This window comes from Cyprinodon variegatus, unplaced genomic scaffold (assembly GCF_000732505.1).
Source record: "Cyprinodon variegatus isolate N-32 unplaced genomic scaffold, C_variegatus-1.0 Scaffold271, whole genome shotgun sequence".
Lineage (NCBI taxonomy): Eukaryota > Metazoa > Chordata > Actinopteri > Cyprinodontiformes > Cyprinodontidae > Cyprinodon > Cyprinodon variegatus.
Window position 1 is genome coordinate 920,567 of NW_015150724.1, and position 17,721 is coordinate 938,287.

At 38.4% G+C, this 17,721-nt stretch overlaps 1 protein-coding gene across 1 annotated transcript; it reads right to left on the reverse strand.

The window, feature by feature from the left end:
• Positions 1-5,579: 5,579 nt before the first annotated feature.
• Positions 5,580-9,027, reverse strand: LOC107089910 (cytochrome P450 1A1-like). Its single transcript, XM_015382969.1, has 7 exons — positions 8,870-9,027; positions 7,697-8,558; positions 7,476-7,602; positions 7,291-7,380; positions 7,033-7,156; positions 6,817-6,903; positions 5,580-6,670 (listed from the first exon to the last, which is right to left on the reverse strand). Exons 2-7 carry the CDS (start codon positions 8,534-8,536, stop codon positions 6,373-6,375), a joined length of 1,566 nt encoding a protein of 521 aa, XP_015238455.1. The 5' UTR covers positions 8,537-8,558; positions 8,870-9,027; the 3' UTR covers positions 5,580-6,372.
• Positions 9,028-17,721: the final 8,694 nt, after the last annotated feature.

Genomic DNA, 17,721 nt, shown 5'->3' on the forward strand with positions numbered 1-17,721 from the left:
TATATATATATATATATATATATAAATATGTGATTTCAACATGTAGTTCTTGTCACTTCTATATTTATATTCTCACAGATGAAACACCTTATGTCATGTTTGTTTGAGTTGACAGTAAAGAACGAATGCAAACCTCAAATGTATTTGTGTTTATTGACCTACATTAAAAAATTCAAACCCATATGTTTTCATTGACAGTTATCTTAGAATTAAGCACCATAGAATTTAACAATTTTTGTGACATGTTTCAACTTAGGGATATTTGACATTAACATATTGATTTAACCTTTTCCCCACAGCTATGTGGTGTGGTTTTTTCTCCTTGCCACTGCACAACAAAAACCTTTGAAAGAGCAGCTCTATCAACACTGAGATTAAATGACAGACAGGTTAACTGGAAGAAGTTCACAGCACCAGAACTGATTTATGGGTATCAATATAAGGGGGGGGATATATCTGTTAATAGCTGATTTATGTCTGTCTAATCTGTGAGTCCTCACAGTGCAGGAAGGAAAATTGTTCTTATGCTGTAGTACACATCAGACCACACAAACACACCAATTCTCAAGTCTCACCAGCAATTTAAAGAATCTAATAATCTAACGCTAATCTCTATAGACTGAAAAGGAAACAGCAGTAATTGGAGAGAACACATGCATGGAGAAAACATGGCTACTTGAAGCCCCCAGGCCAGGATGCACACCCAGGGCCTACTTACTGCAAGGCGGCAGCACTAACTGCTCTATTGTAGCTCCCAAAATGATGGATGCCCCTTATTGCCCCTCTGTTATGTTATTGACTCATAAAAACAGCTGTTATGCCAAAAGCATGAATGTGTAAAAAAATGAATTTAGAAGGAATGTATCGTCTAAAGTAGGAGAAAAACTCCAGCCATGCAATGTTTTTTTACTTCATACACAAAGCCAGTATCCAAGTTATGAAAGCGCGTTTTCTATGGACGGCGTGCTGTCGGCCCGACCAAAGCACAGGTTCTTGCCCGTCTGGTGGAATTTGCCTCTGCCTCAGTGGCCCTTTAGATCATCCAAAAAGGCAGCCAGTTTCCAAACTCCCATTCAGTTCTCTCAAAGAGATCAATGGCCGATGTTTAGAAACCATTCCTGGAATCTCTGATGCTGTACTAGCAACAATCCACACACCCCCTCCTTCTTTGTGGCCGGGGGCTTCTTGGGAGCATGGCATTGCGTGTGAAAGGACCGGCCCTGCCCAAGCCACTCAGCACTTTGGCCCCATGCAATTTGGGCATTAGCTCCCTGGCCACCAGCCTGAGAACAAGAGATTAAAATAAAAACTCGAAAGGTAAACATTGCTTCCACAATTGATATCACTTTGGCCTTCCGAGCACACTGGGACAACGTGGCTTCCTGTCGGGGAGGGGGTGTAGGTTTCCTGTGCGGGCCAACAGTGACTGAGGCCAGGGAGATATGGAGAGAGAGGACAGGAGGGCACGGCGGCACGAAAGCCAGGCTTTAGGAGCAGACACCGAGAGGGAGGGGGACTGTTTATTGATTTTAGTCACACACATACTGTAAAGAGGAACTGTGGTACAAGCTTTTAGCACGCTATGGGAATCTTATGGTGGGGAGGTCATTGTTCAGTCCCAAGCTCATATTTCTCAATATGAACCACAGTGATAACAGACACACAGTTGCAAACACACACTGGATTTTTTTTAATATTGTGTAAGTTTTGATTATAAGGCACAAAAGATTCATTTGGCTTCAGATAATGTGTCTCAGCTGCTGTTACTCATCTATTGTTTGGTGTTGGGACATGCCAGAGTAAACCCCGTTTAACATACTGCTGGTCAGGCCACAGAAACTGTCCACTCAGACTTCCTGCAGACCGATGTAGACTACAGGAAATACTGCTCTGAGATGATTTAATCAGGAAGCTACAGTTTTTAGCTCTATGGCTGTGTGCATCCACAGCCTGGGTTGGAATTGATCTCGTTTTGTTAAATTTTTCTGTTTAAAAAGGTTTCGAAAAGGTTCAGGAGTTTATTAACAGAGACTGCCGGGAAAATTCAAACTCTCCTTTTACTAGTGATTGCTTCATGACAGTTTGACACTACAGTCTAACATTAAGGGCAGCAGTCCAAGCTTCCCTCCGCTGCACAGTCTAAAGTTCAATGTAAACAATTACACAATGGCAGCATGTTTTGGCTGGGGCTACCATTGAACTGCAGTCCTGTTACTTTATGTCACTCATTTATTGAGACTAAAACAGGAGTTGATATGACATGGCTAAATATCGTAAAACAAACAATTCACTTCGCCTTTTCTTGCAATACTTTGACTTTTTTAACACTTCTGTGTTTTTCTTTCTCTCTTACAGGTACAATTTCACGTCAGCATAATCTTTTTAGCAGGTGCAGTGAAGACAATTTAAATTCCTTTTAAAAAGCTAAATAAAAATGCTCAAAACATTCCTTTGATAATTGTCAAAAAGCCTAATAGCAACTGTAGCTAAATCTCTTTATTTATAAAAAAAAAGTTTAAAAGAGCAAAAAACTTAGCTTGAGAATAAGGTTACCTTAAAGGGTGAAATTGATGTTTAAACAGTATTGAAATTCACTTCCAAAATTCTGATCATTGCTGTTGAAGAAATTTGATGCACTTTATGTCTTTATACACATAAAGCTGTCAGCCACTCAGCTTTTCCATGAGGGTTTTAAAAGGGACGTAAAAAAGTGGTGAGGAAAATGAGATCATGCTACAATTAGTTGATTTTTAACTTCTAAACATAAAAAAAAACATTGCATCATTTTCCTTTAACTTTACAATTGAAAACCACTTTGTGTTGGACCGTCACAAAAAAAAATCCCAATAAAATTTGGTTGAAACCAATGTGACAAAGGTTACTAGGATTCTGTGCACAGTAGTGAAGGACTCACTTGCATTCTGTTGTGAAACTGAACCATACTGTATCGGAGGCTGAAAAAAAACCTTTTTATAAGAATAAAAAGCTGTGGCGCTGAGTCATGATGTTCTTTAAGGTAGTCTGCATGGAATTTGTGCTGATGGGTTATTGTGACACTGCAGCACTCCCTTCAATCACCGTTTTGTGTTTTCCACCTCATTCCTAATGCACACTAAGGAAAAACACTCATCTGCAGAAAATACCCATTAATGAGAAAATAACTGTAATAAGAAAATATGCTATGATCTAAAACTATTTAATATTTCAAGCACTGTCAGATCATTGACCATACCAGCCATATTCTTCCTTAAAATCTTTCCCCTTAAGATAAAGTCTTCAGTAGTTTGCTTTGCTTAGACTGGTGAGAAATTTTAAATATGTTGCCAAGGATCAAAAAATATGTAATTGTGCAAAGTTTTCAGTCAAGACAGCGGTACAAAATCTTCCATAATATAAAACATCTGTATGTCTGGATAAAGGAGGAATAATTCTGGTCAAAGGCGGTTTATTTCTATGAAAAACCCCTTTCTAGCTTGAGGGAGCCTGTTTAATGCTCCTATGAAACAAAACCTTTTAAAAGCAGCTTAAAAGGGATTTGGACTTGATTTTCTTCAGATTAAACTGTTTTTATTTTTTAAGAAACAGAATGAAATTATGAACAGTTCCACATACCCCTCAATTTTGACTCAAAACCTCCAGATGTCTTTTAGAAGCTGGAACTTAAAAAGGAATTATATTTTTCAACATCACAGGATCACAGCAATAGACAGTGAAACATACTTACAGTATATCTGTGATATTACACTACATTGTTGGAAAACCATAACTGTATGTGGTAATGTTGCAGCTTCAATGATAAAGCAATTACAATATGATAGTGGAGAATTATGGCATTTTTCTATACATCGGTAAAAAGTGTATCCAAGGAGATTGTAGTTTTTACAAGTAGGATATTACAGGGGAACTCAACCACAACAAGTTACTGTTAAATAATGCTGTTATTTATAATTGAAAGCAGGTAACTTCTAATTTATGTGCCAAATTTAGGACTAAGTATTGGAAATGGATATGATTTATCATGTGAATTTCCAGCATCCTAAAAACCTTGCCCTTTAACAGGGTGCAGACTTTAGAGGGCCCCTGCATTTGCGTAGCAGCAACAGTGGAAATGGAGCTGGGGGCTGCTTGAAGACCTCTGACTTTTCCCCTCGTATTTCCAACTTCAAGGCGCATTCTTGTTCTTTTTCTGACTCGGAAAATTCAACTTGAGAAAACAATCAAAAAGCAGCATTAATAGGTCAAAAAACTACATGGATTAGAGCTCTGGTGGGGCCCAGACACTTAGTATACTCATTGTTTTTGCCATTTAGAAGAAAAAAAAACTTTGAGGAAAGCTTTGATCATCTCCAAACATAATTATGCTTCAAAAAGTAGGATTTGTAAAATGTAGCCAGTAGTCAGTTGGTGAAACTATGTAAATTGTGCCTAAAACAGGTCAACAGAAATTCTGCTTTATTGGTTTGACTGTTTTCTCCAACATTTCTACAAAACAGCCTGCTAAGACCATGTGATCTATTATTGAACCTGCCTTTGCTATAATTCTTTGCTATAACTTTTTCTTTTTTTGCTGCAATCAACGCATTCATTTTTAAAAGTGTCTGATTGAATCTGATTGAATTGTTTTTCTAACCTCTAGGTAGGATGTGCTGGGGTTTTTTTCTGCTGTAAAGACTAAGATGCAGCCCAGAGGGGGGCTGACAATACTAATATTAAAGGTATACAGGAAGATCTTTTATTTCTGGGTGGATCACCTAAATAAGTGGTCCTTCTAGTTGTCAATCATTCTAGTTATATATTTACGTAAGGCCATCTGTCGTGGGTTCTTGCTAACAGCCCCTGTTTTGGGCCTTGACACAGTAAACTTGAATCCAAAATGATGCAAAAAATTATGGAGGGCATGTCAACATCTTCAGGTTATGATTTTTATTCCACACCTCCCAAAAATAAGTGCAGAGTAGTAGGGAAAAATGTTCAAAAGTAATATAAATACAAATGTGGTATTTACATCCTTTTAGGGAAAAAAAATGCTTTTTTGTGCTGCACAGCAACGTTACCTTCTCTGTAACCAGGCCAGACTGACCCAGTAGGGCCAGTGTGTTGACCCCCTCAGCTATCTTTTTGTTACACGCACACTTTCAGGCATATATCTGTGGTGAGCTATGGTTTCAGACAGTCACTGAAGCTCAATTTTTAACTGCGGTTCTCTGAAAACGGCCGAAAGTTGTAAGAGAAAAAGTGTCTGCGAAGTGGATGAGAAGAAAAGAAAGGCCTCAGAAGAGGCAGATATATCCCATAATGCTTTGCATGGAGAGCTCTCCTCGCAAAGCATGAAGGCTGCCGCTACCCGACAGCGGCGACTAATAAGAAAGATGGCGCAGGCTGCATTCGGTGGACCAACGGGGAAGTTATCATCCGTCCGCACTTTACGTCACGTCCTCTTTCAACCACATGGGTTTGTTTTGTTATTTTCTCCATTTGATGACTGATAAATGGATTGAAAACATGCCCATCACTTATTACATTATGTTTGAACAAATACATGCCTGTTTAATTTAGACAGACAACAGCATGATGTGTACAGCATTTAGTTTTATTTCTGTTGATGGAACAATTTCATCCCTTACATCTTTTTAAACAATAAATGATATATAAGAGACAAAAAAAAACATACAGCATTATGTTATTTTTCCAGAATCATTTGAAAATGCCCTGATTGATCAATTTTCTTTGTGACACCGACAAGTATTTCACCTCAAATATAAACAAGTGCTTGGATCATAAAATTGACCTATAAGAAAATACAGACACACATGCACAAATGATCACATTTAGGGATACAAATATAGCTTTGGGATTGTCTTTTACAGTATAATGAAATGACAGTAATTAGCTTAAAAATATAAATGATATCATACTGTGGTATCTGTTTGCTTCAGGTACTTCTCTGACAGTATGTAAATTGCAGTGCCCTTCATAGTAATGCATATAAAACTGATCATTCATCCAAAAAGATGAAAAACTCTTATTGTCTGCTTAATCACTTCTACGTGGGAAACTCTAGGATTACAGGACAATATGGCAAAGAAATATGCATCTTCTTTTTCTTCATTTAGAAGCGGAGACAACGTACAGTAATGAAGAGCTTCAAACTACAGAGAGATAGACCCAAATGTAGACAGCTCTTACAATCTGCATCAAACCCAGTTCTTTTACTTGCTTCTATGCTGTTAACTCTATAGATAGAGGTCACCCAGTGTCCTACATTCTTAGAAAAATACATTTTTCACTCACACTTAGTGTAACTCTTAATCTATAGTATCACAGTCAACTAAAGCCACCTTCAGAGTCTTCATTTCTTAATAACGAATAGCTTCACTGCTCATCATTAGCTCTCATAGTAACTCCCAGGAAGCAGCGTTTGTGTTTCATTGTGAGGCCGTACTCTGGGGTCATGTCCAGGGGCTCTCCAGGTAACCTGTAAAAGTGCAGCTTCTGGATGATGATCGCCAGGAAGAGGAAGACTTCATTTCGCGCGATAACTTCGCCGATGCATCGCCTCCTTCCTAAGCCAAAAATCAACACTTTCTCTCCATCTAGCTTGTTGACCTCTGTGCCGTCAGCGTTGAGGAAGCGTTCCGGGATGAACGAAGATGGGTCTTTCCACAGCTCTCTGAGAAGCAACAGTTTATTAATTCAATATATCTATATTGATTTCTGAGTTATTATTTCAGCATGTTTCTCTCTTTGCAGGTATCAAAATCTGTCTAAAATGTTAGAGTTCAAAACTGAAGACTAAAATATACAAAAGAAACTTACGGGTCGTGGTTAATCTGCCACTGGTTTATAAAGACACAAGTATCTTTGGGGATGAAGTAGCCGTTCAGAGATGTATCTTTTGTAGAGCTAAAACAACAAACAAATAAAGTGTCAGTCCATCATAAAGCCTTTCCCTATGTTAAACTTTGAAATACTCTGCATTTAATTGCCAGATAATGATTGCAGGTGATATTTAGAAGAAAAAAAAAGACTTACCAGTGTGGGATTGTGAAAGGCAGGTATGAAGAATGACGGAACAGCTCCAGGATGAAAGACTCCAGGAAAGGCAAGTTGTTTTTATCAGAGAGAGTAGGTGTACGATCCAGACCGATTTTCTCCTCTAAAAATTAGAGAAGTGGGTTAAATATCAGGGTGGAGCAAAAAAAAAAGCATAAAAACTAATTGAAGTAATGCTCAATATATATATATTGTTATGCAAGATAAAAAAAAGAGAAAAAAAAGACTCAAACTTACTTATTTCTTCAAAAAGCTTCTCCTCAACCTCTGGATACGCCACAAGGTACATCACAGCCCATGACAGAGCAGTAGAGATGGTGTCAAAACCTAGTGGAACAAAATGGACAAAAAGAGTTTTGAGGACGCCTGTGTTATATAAAGAGGACATATGATCCAAATAATCTGGATGTTTTGAAACCTACCAGCTCCAAAGAGGTCATTGACGATGCCAACAACTTTCTCATCTGACATCTGGATGTTGGAGTTCTCATCAAGCTTCCGATCCTCGCAGTGATCTATTAAGGAGTCGGTGATGTCACGGATGTTGTCCTGGAAGTTAATGAATTGACAATTTCATAAAAAAAAACTCTTCAAATAAAAAAAAAGCTAAATAATTTGTTAAAATATATAGTGTGTGGAATACCTTGTCAAAGGTGGCATAGTGCTCAGTGACGATCTTTTGAACAAAGTTGTTGAAGCGGTCGTTGAGGCTGAAAAACTTCTTCATTGATTTGCTGGGCAGGTACTGCAGAGCAGGGATGAAGTCAGCTGGGTTGCCACTGCCTGTCACCGACACAAAATCTTCGGCCAGGTTTACCAGACTCAGCAGTTCCTGGTTATGGTGGTCATAGCGGCGGCCGAAGCACATGCCACAGATCACGTTGGCAACAGAAACAACTATGTACCGGAAAGGGTCAAATTTGCCTTCAGTTTTCATGACCTTTTGGAGTTCCTTGATCAGATAGTCGGTCTCTTTGCAGATGTGTTCCTCCAGAACACAGGAGTACTCTGGGAGCTTTCCCTCCAGGGAGGAAAAAGAGCGCAGTGCACTGTAGGCAAGCTTTCTGCGAGCCCGCCAAACGCCGGCTTTGTCAGTGCTGAAGGCCAGACTTTTGCCATCATTGATGAAGCGGAAGCTGTATAGGTCTGGTCTGCCGGCGAAGTCGTCTCCCTGTTTGGTGAGAGCCTGTTTAACCGTTTCATAACCACTCAGAACAACAACTGGACGCATGCCGATCTGAATCTGGAACACATCTCCAAAGCGTTTGCTCATTTCAGTAAGACTTAGATAAGGCTTGCTGCCCATGTCTAGCAGGTTCCCGATGACAGGAAGTGAACTTGGGCCGGGGAGTTGTTGAAGCCCCTCTGGGATCTGTTTTCGGAAATGCTTCAGGGTCAGGTAGACCAGACACACCGTTGCCAAGGCTATCAAACCCTCGGAGATCGAGAGTGCTCCAATGAATGGTAGGATCATTAATGCCATGATGACAACTCTTCTGTTCAACCTGTAAATTAAATAGGAGGGGGGATTAGATTAGCGTTGACAGAGAGAAGAAAGACGTGTTGCGCAACAAAATGACACAGTTAATGGAAAACGGTGGCATGTGTTTGGCTCTAGATTTTCTGCAGAGTGGTGATCTTTGCATCATTTTAAATAATGCATTATGGCACTTAGATGTCTAAGTCATAATTCATAAAATTTAAGCTCAAGAATTACACAAAGCATGTGCATATAACTAATTTATACTAAAGTTATGCTTTCCAGAATCTTCTCAATACTTAGAAATAACTTACAGTGTGCAGAAAACAACCTTACCTTTTATTGAGAGAACGATCTAATCCCACAGATGTGTTTCCAACAGCACCAAAACAGTTTCTTCAAGGTGTCCTAAATGTTGCTGGTGTCTTCAACGGGGCATGGACGTATAATTTATAGAGCGCTGCACCATTTGATTGGCTGCTGTGCGTGACATCATCCCCCCTCCTCCGACTTTGCGCCGCTCCCCTTTAATGCTCAAACGTGAATGAAGTTTGGAGGATAAAAAAAAAAGGTTGATGGGTGTATCTCTGTGTGGTCCTTACATTACACACTTCGCGTGCGTTACAGTGTGTCTGCCGCGTTCTCCAAGTCTGGGTGCGCACGAGACACAGCTGTGAAAGGCGGGCTGCAAATCAGTGTCTGATCTGCGATAAGAGCGTTCAAACTTTATCATCATGCACTTGTTCTGCAGGGTATTTAAAGTTTGCAGTGGCTGCTTTGTATCTTTTATGCATTTGCTGTTTTTATTGTTTTTTTGTGTTTTTTTTTTTGGTTCACTTTCACACATGTCTTGATGTGAGCAGTTAGACTTTTTTCTGACGCATGTATCAGTCTGGTTAACCAGATATCTTAAAGAAAGAAGCCTTTTTTGTTGCACTGATAATAAAGGAGACCAATTTAGACCACATGCTTTCAACTTTCCAACTTTCTACCACATTTCCTCACCAGGTTTGAAGTGAAGGCAGGAATTCTTGTCATTCCAGCCTTTTCCAGCCACAGTTAGACAGTGCTGATAAAACCTATGCCATTGCGTGCTTGTTCCAGTATGCAACTCCACGGGAGTTAAAGATTGACCAGTTGCGTGAGAGTGCAGTGATCAAACCTTCTCCTCCCCTTAGAGGAGGATGCTGGGCAGAGAGGAGGGGGAGCAGGCGGCACCGGAGCGCCAGGGCGGATAAGTTCATTACATTTAGATTACGCACTGCACAATGAGCTGCTTATAACGCACCGTTACAACTTGGGTAAAAAGGGACAATAGGTCAGTGGTTGGAACATGCATACTTTATGACAACCAAGCTGATTCTTAGCAACACTTTTGTTCTCATTTATTCTAGAATCTGATTCTTCTTCATGTAAAAGTGCACTTTTTTCTCTCTAATCTATCGGACCACTTCTGGGCAAGAACATTGCAACTGTGATGGCATATTTTTATTCTTGACATTCTGCCTGTGTATCTCAATAAATGTGAATAGAAAGTTGTTTAGAAATAAAAAAATATACATATAATATATAAGAATTTGTTATACAAATATGTCAATTTAATTGAATACCAATAAGAACAGACTTCTGAGAAATGTGATATTATGGATATGTTTATGCCTCTAAGTCGCTGACTGATAAGTAAAAAATAAAATAAAATAAAAGATTACTGTTTAAAAAGGGTGAATATTCAAACTGTTCTTTACCAAAGTAGGATTTCAGAAAGTTTAGTGGAAGGAAAAACTGGGCAAGAAAGAAAATCTGCAGGAAGAATAAAACCAGAGAAATTATCATTCAAGGGGAAAATTTCTGAACTTTTCCAATGAAATGATTCCAGGTTATTTGTTTTTATATATTTTATACCTTTTTTTAAGGGATCAAATTTTGCAAAATAGTGTAGAAATAAAGGTCACAGAAATCAGGGGAGGAGAAAGCGACATAAAAACTAAGTTACTTGCGGTGCAATGTTTTCCCAGTCAGTGACAGTTTGAGGAGCCATTGATGTTGATCCAACTCCAATATCAGTGCAGCTGACTGATGGGAACTGTTAGAGAATTTCTCTTTCCCCCTTTGGGGATACATGGTTTAATTTCTCTGGCACCCAACCACAGTACCAAATTCAGCAATACCTACTTTAATGACTGCAGTTAATCTGTTGGATTGGCCAATAATCTCTTCTGCCCTAAATTTTAACAAGAAAGTAAAGATGAGCAACATGAGACCCAGACATGCAGATATTCGTATAGCTTCTATTGAAGCAACCTTATTTTCTGAATGAGAAGCTCATCACACTGCCTCCACCAACCTGTACTGATGCATAAAAAAAAACTACATCTTGGACATCATCAGCTGTAAGCCTCAATCATAAGATGAAATATACAAACCTACATATGAGTCTGAATATCTAAATTGAATTACTGACAATAATTACCTTTAGAAAAGTTAAATATGGATCCTCAAAATTCATTTATTCTTCAGATTAAATGTAACTTGAATTTTTTTTTCTTGTGCTGAAATATATGGATTCAATCACAGCCATGCATGCAAATATTTATAAAATAAAAGATTTGAACTTGGTTGCCGTTTAACAGATTTAGCCAAGGGACTGCTTCAAAATGTGGATATTTTTGCTCTAAATGTTTTATTTCATCCCTTGTGCATATCAAGCTACGAAAGCTGAATTCTAAAATCAGTTAATTTATTATATAGAATTGTAAAAAAAGAAAAAAAAAGAAGACGTTACTTTCAAAAGTTATTATTTAAAAGAATATTGCGCTACAAGTAATTGTTTTAATTTGATTTTTTTTAGTAGACTTTCAAAATGTTTTGCCAACTTTCACATTTTACTGATTCGTTGAACGTATAGAAATCTCCATTTTGATTCTTTATGTTTTTATATAAAATATTTATACCTTTTTTGTTTTCTTAAATCCCTGATTTACGCATAAACCCTTTTGGCACTGAGATCCACGGACACACACACAGCTATTAAAGAAATGTACTGCTTTCTTTCAAAAATAAAAAATAAAGACAGGCAAAAGTTGAAATGCTCGCATAATGAGGAGCCATTATGGGGTCTGCCCCGGTCCCCTGGGGGGGGAGGGCTGTATGTGTTGCCTCTGCAGGGTCTCCATTCCCGCGCGCCTCGGCGCTGCGCCTCGCTGCAGCAGGTTGCGTGAGAAGCGGAGCTGCCGTCCAGAGGGGAGGGTCTCGGTCTTCTGGACAATCCTAAATCTGCTTGGTTAAGTCACGCGAAGGTTGTAGCCTCTGAAAAAGACACAAAGGTTTTAAACTCGCAGAACAAAGAGAGAAAAGCTCGAGTCTATTTTTTTTTCTGCACCCCCTCCCCTCCTGCACGGAGGTACACATATTTGCGCGCTATAGCTTCTGTAAATGCAAGGATCTTGGAGCTTTGGAGTCATGCAATCTGCCACTCAGGTTTCACTCTGCAGTCAAGCAACACGCTAAGGTCGCAGTAGGGCAAAGCGAGTCACGAAACCTCAGAACAAGATGACCTCGTCACCCCTCCGGTTACAAGGTCCCAGAGGGAGTCTGCATGGAAAAGTTGTGGAGGGGACCTAAGAAATCAAAACTTCACGGTTTGGTATTTCAGATTTTCACATCAGATTAAAATTAATAAAGCAAATCAATAAAATATCTGATTGGAAGCAGGTGTCCATAATCTTATCCCACACACACTTTTATTTTTAAATTGTGGTAAAACAAAACAGAAAGCTGAAGAAAAATGCACTAAAGTCATAAGATTATCATCAAATTTAGGTGAAAGAAAATAAGAAAATGCAGAGTTAAAAGAAATATAAAATGGCCAATACATATTTCAGGTGGACTGATAAATTAAGAATGCAGAGGAACCAAATTTCTAATGTAATTTTGAAAATATAGGTGTTTGTATACAAGCATAAAGGTAAATATCAATTCAATTGTAATTTATTTTGTAATAAGGATGATTCTTTTTCTTGTTTTTGCTTGGCTACTTTTTCCTCCCAACTTTTCATTAATATAATTTATCACCACTGTGAGTTTCCAGCTAATTTAGCAAATACCTTTCCTGCCTTATTTGCCTCGTTTTAGGCGTCTGTCAGCTTTCTTCTCTGTGATCTTGGCAGAAAACACATGGCAAATATATTATTATGAAAAACCCTAATTTTCCTTTCAAACTTCCTAGTTGTCATAAAATAAACAATTGAAAATATTTAACTTTTCACTGACATTCAAACATCTTTAAATGCATTTGCAATAAAAAACCTCCTGTTATGAAAACGCTTTAAAAAATATTCATATTTGGTTTGAAGGCGAATGAAAAAGTATTTCATTCCAGTCACAAAGTTAGTCATTAGACTAATTGAATAAACATTTATCATCACATTAATTCTGATATGATATTTATAAAAAGGAGTTATCCTTGTTTCTTTTAAACAACAACAACAAAAAAAATCCTTTCACCAAACTCCTTTATACACTTGAATATAACACTTTAAACCGTCAACATCTTTAGGAAATAGATGCTATATCTTAACTGTTTTTTTCATTAATTTAAGTGATTATCTTGCAACAAAAGAAAACCGAAAGTCACTTTCTGTTTTAGCTGCAATATGACATAAGATCAATAAAGAAATAACTTTATTACAGAAATGTGACGCTATGTTCATCAGTATGACTGGCGACACATTAAACCTTTACTGAAGGAACTGGCTCCTCACGGACTGCTGCTTCCTGCCATTCTAATGGAAAATTTAGTGGAAGGAAAAAAATAAAGAGGAAGAAAAAGATGGCTGCTGCAAGAATGATGCAGATTAAATATTTAATCAGGACTGAGCAGCAGGGCAAAACGGCCCAAACCTAGAAATGCCTGGTTTAATTTGTAGATCCATGTTAAATAGAGAAGAAGGAGCACCTGCCAATTATTATGTAGATATACTGCAAAGAATGCTGAACATTTCAGTGCAAATGTAAGTGATAAAAACAACTTTTTAAGATTCTTATTGAGAAACCTTTTTTTCATAAGTAAGATTCGTTTTAAAATGACTAATATAGGAGTTTGACTTATTAAAACAAATGTACTCCTTTTTATCTACAAACAACATTTAGATTAATTTCCATTTTTATATCTCTGTTATTTTTTAGGTGTTTTCTGGAGAGACGAGCAGAGGATTAGAAGAGGGGGTCTGTGGTGTTTACTGGCAGGCCAGAATGTTGAGGATCAGCTGCGAGCGAAGGGACAGATGAAGTTCACAAATTCTTTAAAAGATTAAAGAGCTTAAAGGCCCAGAACAGAAAGTTATCTGTGCCACTGTGCAGATCCAAAGGTGTGTGTGTGGGTATGAGAGCAGCGGCGCAAACAGTAGCAGAAACCGAGCCCAGACGTTTTTCACCTTTTAGTTTCTCTGTTTCTATTTCACCAGAACGGGACTGAAAAAAGTGAGGAAAAAAAAACTAAACAAAAAAAAAAAAACAGGTTTTGCCTGCAGTCATATACGTCTTAAAGAATTTATGAACATAAAAGCGGGTGTAATAACCCAGAAGGCTGTCAGAATACTCATGCAAAGATTGTCACGCACACACCTTTCCAACAGGTATGGAGAACATTCTCAGTATGGGAATCTAATGCAAGCCCTATGCAAGATATTCTGTTTATTTTTATTTGGGCATCAACATAATTGAACCTTTCATATGTCCATAAAGTCAAAAATAACCTTTTAAAAATTGGTTTGAGATGGCCACAAAAACACATCTTCATGTATTTTCTTCTGTGTTTCTATTGTTTTTGCTATAGTTTAGAATGTTTTTAAGTTCTAGGGAGCCTGATGTAACCTTTGATAGCAGGTAACATCAGGCAGCTTTACCTTCCAAAGCAAAAAGCCGCTATTGATGCATGGACATGTATTGAAATACAAGCAGACACAGTGTTCCATTCTGAACTGGAACGTTGGCTCTTTCTTGAAGGCTGACAGAGACACAACATTGGAGTAAAGTAGAACAATAGCTTCAGCCGTAGGACACTGCCCAGCAGCCTCCTGGCCTTGCGTGTGCCCCATCGAGCAAACGCTAATGGGATTATTTTGCGCGGCAGGTCATGACACCTCACATGAATGCTGCCATGACCTAATATAAACTCACAGCACATTCCCATAACAGCTCTGTGCACACAATTAATGTGGAGTTAAACAAGTCAGTTGATTTCTTTTCACAAAATGACAAGAATAAAGAAAGAGAAGACTCGTTTTAGGCTAATCTAGTTTAAAACACTGCATTTGCCAATGTCTGTTTTGATATTTGGTGTTAAATGTTCCAGGTGATTTTATTGTCCATCATAATGTAAAGAAGTGACACAATCAAATAATGTTAAAAGTCCCAATGATTAGTTGGAAACCAAATTCTTATTATATATTTACTCTTTTTCAGATGTGAGAGCAGGCTTGTATAACTGAGAAAAACCCAAGTGACTGACCCAAACTGACTACCATGATCTGAACAAGTGGTGGCTGCTGCTGTATGAAACTGGGGAGGCTCAATGGTGTTAATTAAAAACAAACATCATGTATTACAACAACAGGACAACAATAAGACACAATTATTGCTCAAAATCTAAATTGTGATTACATTTCACCAATATAGCGATATAGCATTACGATCTTGTTGCAAGCGTGTAGACGCTTGACTGGAGGGTTTCAATTTTTCATGACCTTGAAAGCTTTCTTGTTCGCAGTCCATTGCTGCAGGACTTTACTGTAACCTTTGCATGAAAAATGATTTACTTCTGCTATCAAGCATGGATCTGCATGCTACCTGCAACTGTCCCTTCCCTTCTGTGTGGCGGAAAACTGACTTCAAGCGTAAAACCACGACCTAAAGAGCCAGAGTGAAAAACTGTCTAACTTTTGTTAATGTGACTGAAAATGAGTGGCTCTATGATTTAAAAATTCAGTTTTGCTAAATTACGATTATATTGCAAATGCAATTAGGTGCCCAACCCTGATTAACAAACAAATAAAACACATCAATGCAATGGGTGAGCATAGTTAATGTGAAGCGCTCTGAAATAATAAACTCCAGAAGCCAAGCCAGGAGTTCAGCACAAGACGACTGTTCTAACTGAATGATCACTTTTCCCGCTAGACTCATGAAGAAAAACCTCCTCGCTGTCTGACCACTGTCAGTCAAAAATCCTTTACATGCTTCTCCAAAACACACTTTAACCACATCATGTGACCACGATTATGTCACATGCGTACAATCAGTCAAGAGGTCGTAGTAATGAAGTTGAGCGAATGAGGAACTTCTAGCTATTTGCGTAAAAGCCAAGATCAAGTGTAAAAAGGAGCAAAAAGATGTTGGATTCCAAGAGGCATAATACTGGAGTTTCTCTGGGAAAACAGTCTGTTGTAGTTCACCACAGCTGGAGCTAAAGCTCAGGAAGCATTCTGATATCGCTGTGAAGCTGATAGATACGTGAGTACATGTTCTAGCTAACAGTGCTACCGCCGTAACCCCTATTCTCCAAGCTGTCAAATTTCCACGAGGCATTACAGCATGGTCAAGACCTATTAAGCAGCTGCAGTACTGCCAGTAGATGGAGCCACATCGATTTATGTCAAATCATTGCACCCAGTGCTGAGGTTCTATTTAGGCTAAAAAAAGGACAATTTAAACACAATCAGGGCAGATGGTTGAAGCGTATAGCCTTATTTTACTTTCTATGTTAGAATACTTTTCTATTCAAGTATTGATGAATCAGAGCCTCTATGTTTCGTTTTTATATCGTCTTCTTTCTACTCGAAAATACAGAGTTTTCCTTGTCACTGAGCCTGGTTGTGTGGGAAGTTTCTTAGTGTAAAAAGGGAGTTTTTCTCTCCACTGTCGCTGGATGCATGCTTGGTGTGAGGGATTACTGTAGAATCAACAACATGCTCATCCAGGAGGAGTAAATCCTGCAAAGTCAGCGACTGGATGTGGTCTGGTTTTCCTTAGATAGAAAACCTTTAACTTGTCTCTGAAAGGTGCCTTGAGATGACATATGCTGTGAATTGGATAATGTTTCTCATTCAAAAAAACTCTGGTAGGCCGGATGATGTCTTTGGTTTCAGGAAGTTTTGCACTTCCCAGAATATAACATGGTTTTCAGATCTAAGCTTAATAATAATGATAATAAGCGTAATAATCAGAAGCAACACGCTTGAGGTTTGGAAGCCTTTCGTGTTTCGCTCCTTTTAAGCGATCCAGTGATAATTCAGAAGAGATAAGACTGTGCTTGGACTAATGGCCAAAGGCTGGAGCAACAGGACGTCGTGGTAGAGGAAGGAGTTAAACTGTTATTTTGGGTCAAAACAAAAGGACACAATCAGGAGATAACCGTTGGAGTGGGTTCACGGCTTTCTCATAAAAATCAGCTGAACAACCAACACTGATATATCCTTCGCACGCAACCAAGGCAGCACCAACTCTTGCATGCCACAAAAGCTGAAGTCTTTATGTTTTTCCATGCTGGTGTGTATGTGTGAAAGTGAGCATCTGTTTTGTGAAGTGCCTACTACTGTAGATCACCTTCCTTCCCCTATGAAGTGTGAATGCCAGATTAGTAACCGAGCCAATAATTTCCTTGCTGCCCTCCTCTTTCCTTATGCAAGCCGGCACGTTCGTGCCCTGCAGCAGAAACAATGGTTGCGTGCAGAAATATCTCGGTCATCTATCTTTCTGTCACCTCTCCCTCCACAGTGGAGCACAGAGGTGTCATAACTGAGCATAAAAAAGGAAAAGCAGAGGAAGCAAAGATCAGAAAGTACAGAAAAAAATCATAAGACACCATGTCTAAGTAGAGTCATGTCCTACCCTGCTAAAGATAAAAAGGAAAACTTTGCTGGCACATGCAAAAATAGAATTACAGAAATGAAACACAAACATTTTTATCCTGTAAACACTTATTCTGATCCTAAATGCATAATTTTTACCATTATGCAAGGTGAAATTATTAAATCAAATAAAGAAACCTGTAGGTTAAATTAGTTTAAATAAGAAAGATGATTTTTGTGAAAGTTATAATATTACAAATTATGAATTGATCTGCAGGATAATTTCAAAATGATCCATCTGCAAAATGAAAAATCAGGGGGGCTTTCCAAATGAACTACTGC

Coding starts and splice junctions, on each gene's coding strand:
- LOC107089910 (XM_015382969.1), bottom strand. CDS start 8,536: ATGGCATTAATGATCCTACCATTCATTGGAGCACTCTCGATCTCCGAG. Junction 7,157..7,290: donor GAAGCTTTTTGAAGAAATAA/GTAAGTTTGAGT, acceptor TCTAATTTTTAG/AGGAGAAAATCGGTCTGGAT. Junction 6,671..6,816: donor TGGCAGATTAACCACGACCC/GTAAGTTTCTTT, acceptor GTTGCTTCTCAG/AGAGCTGTGGAAAGACCCAT.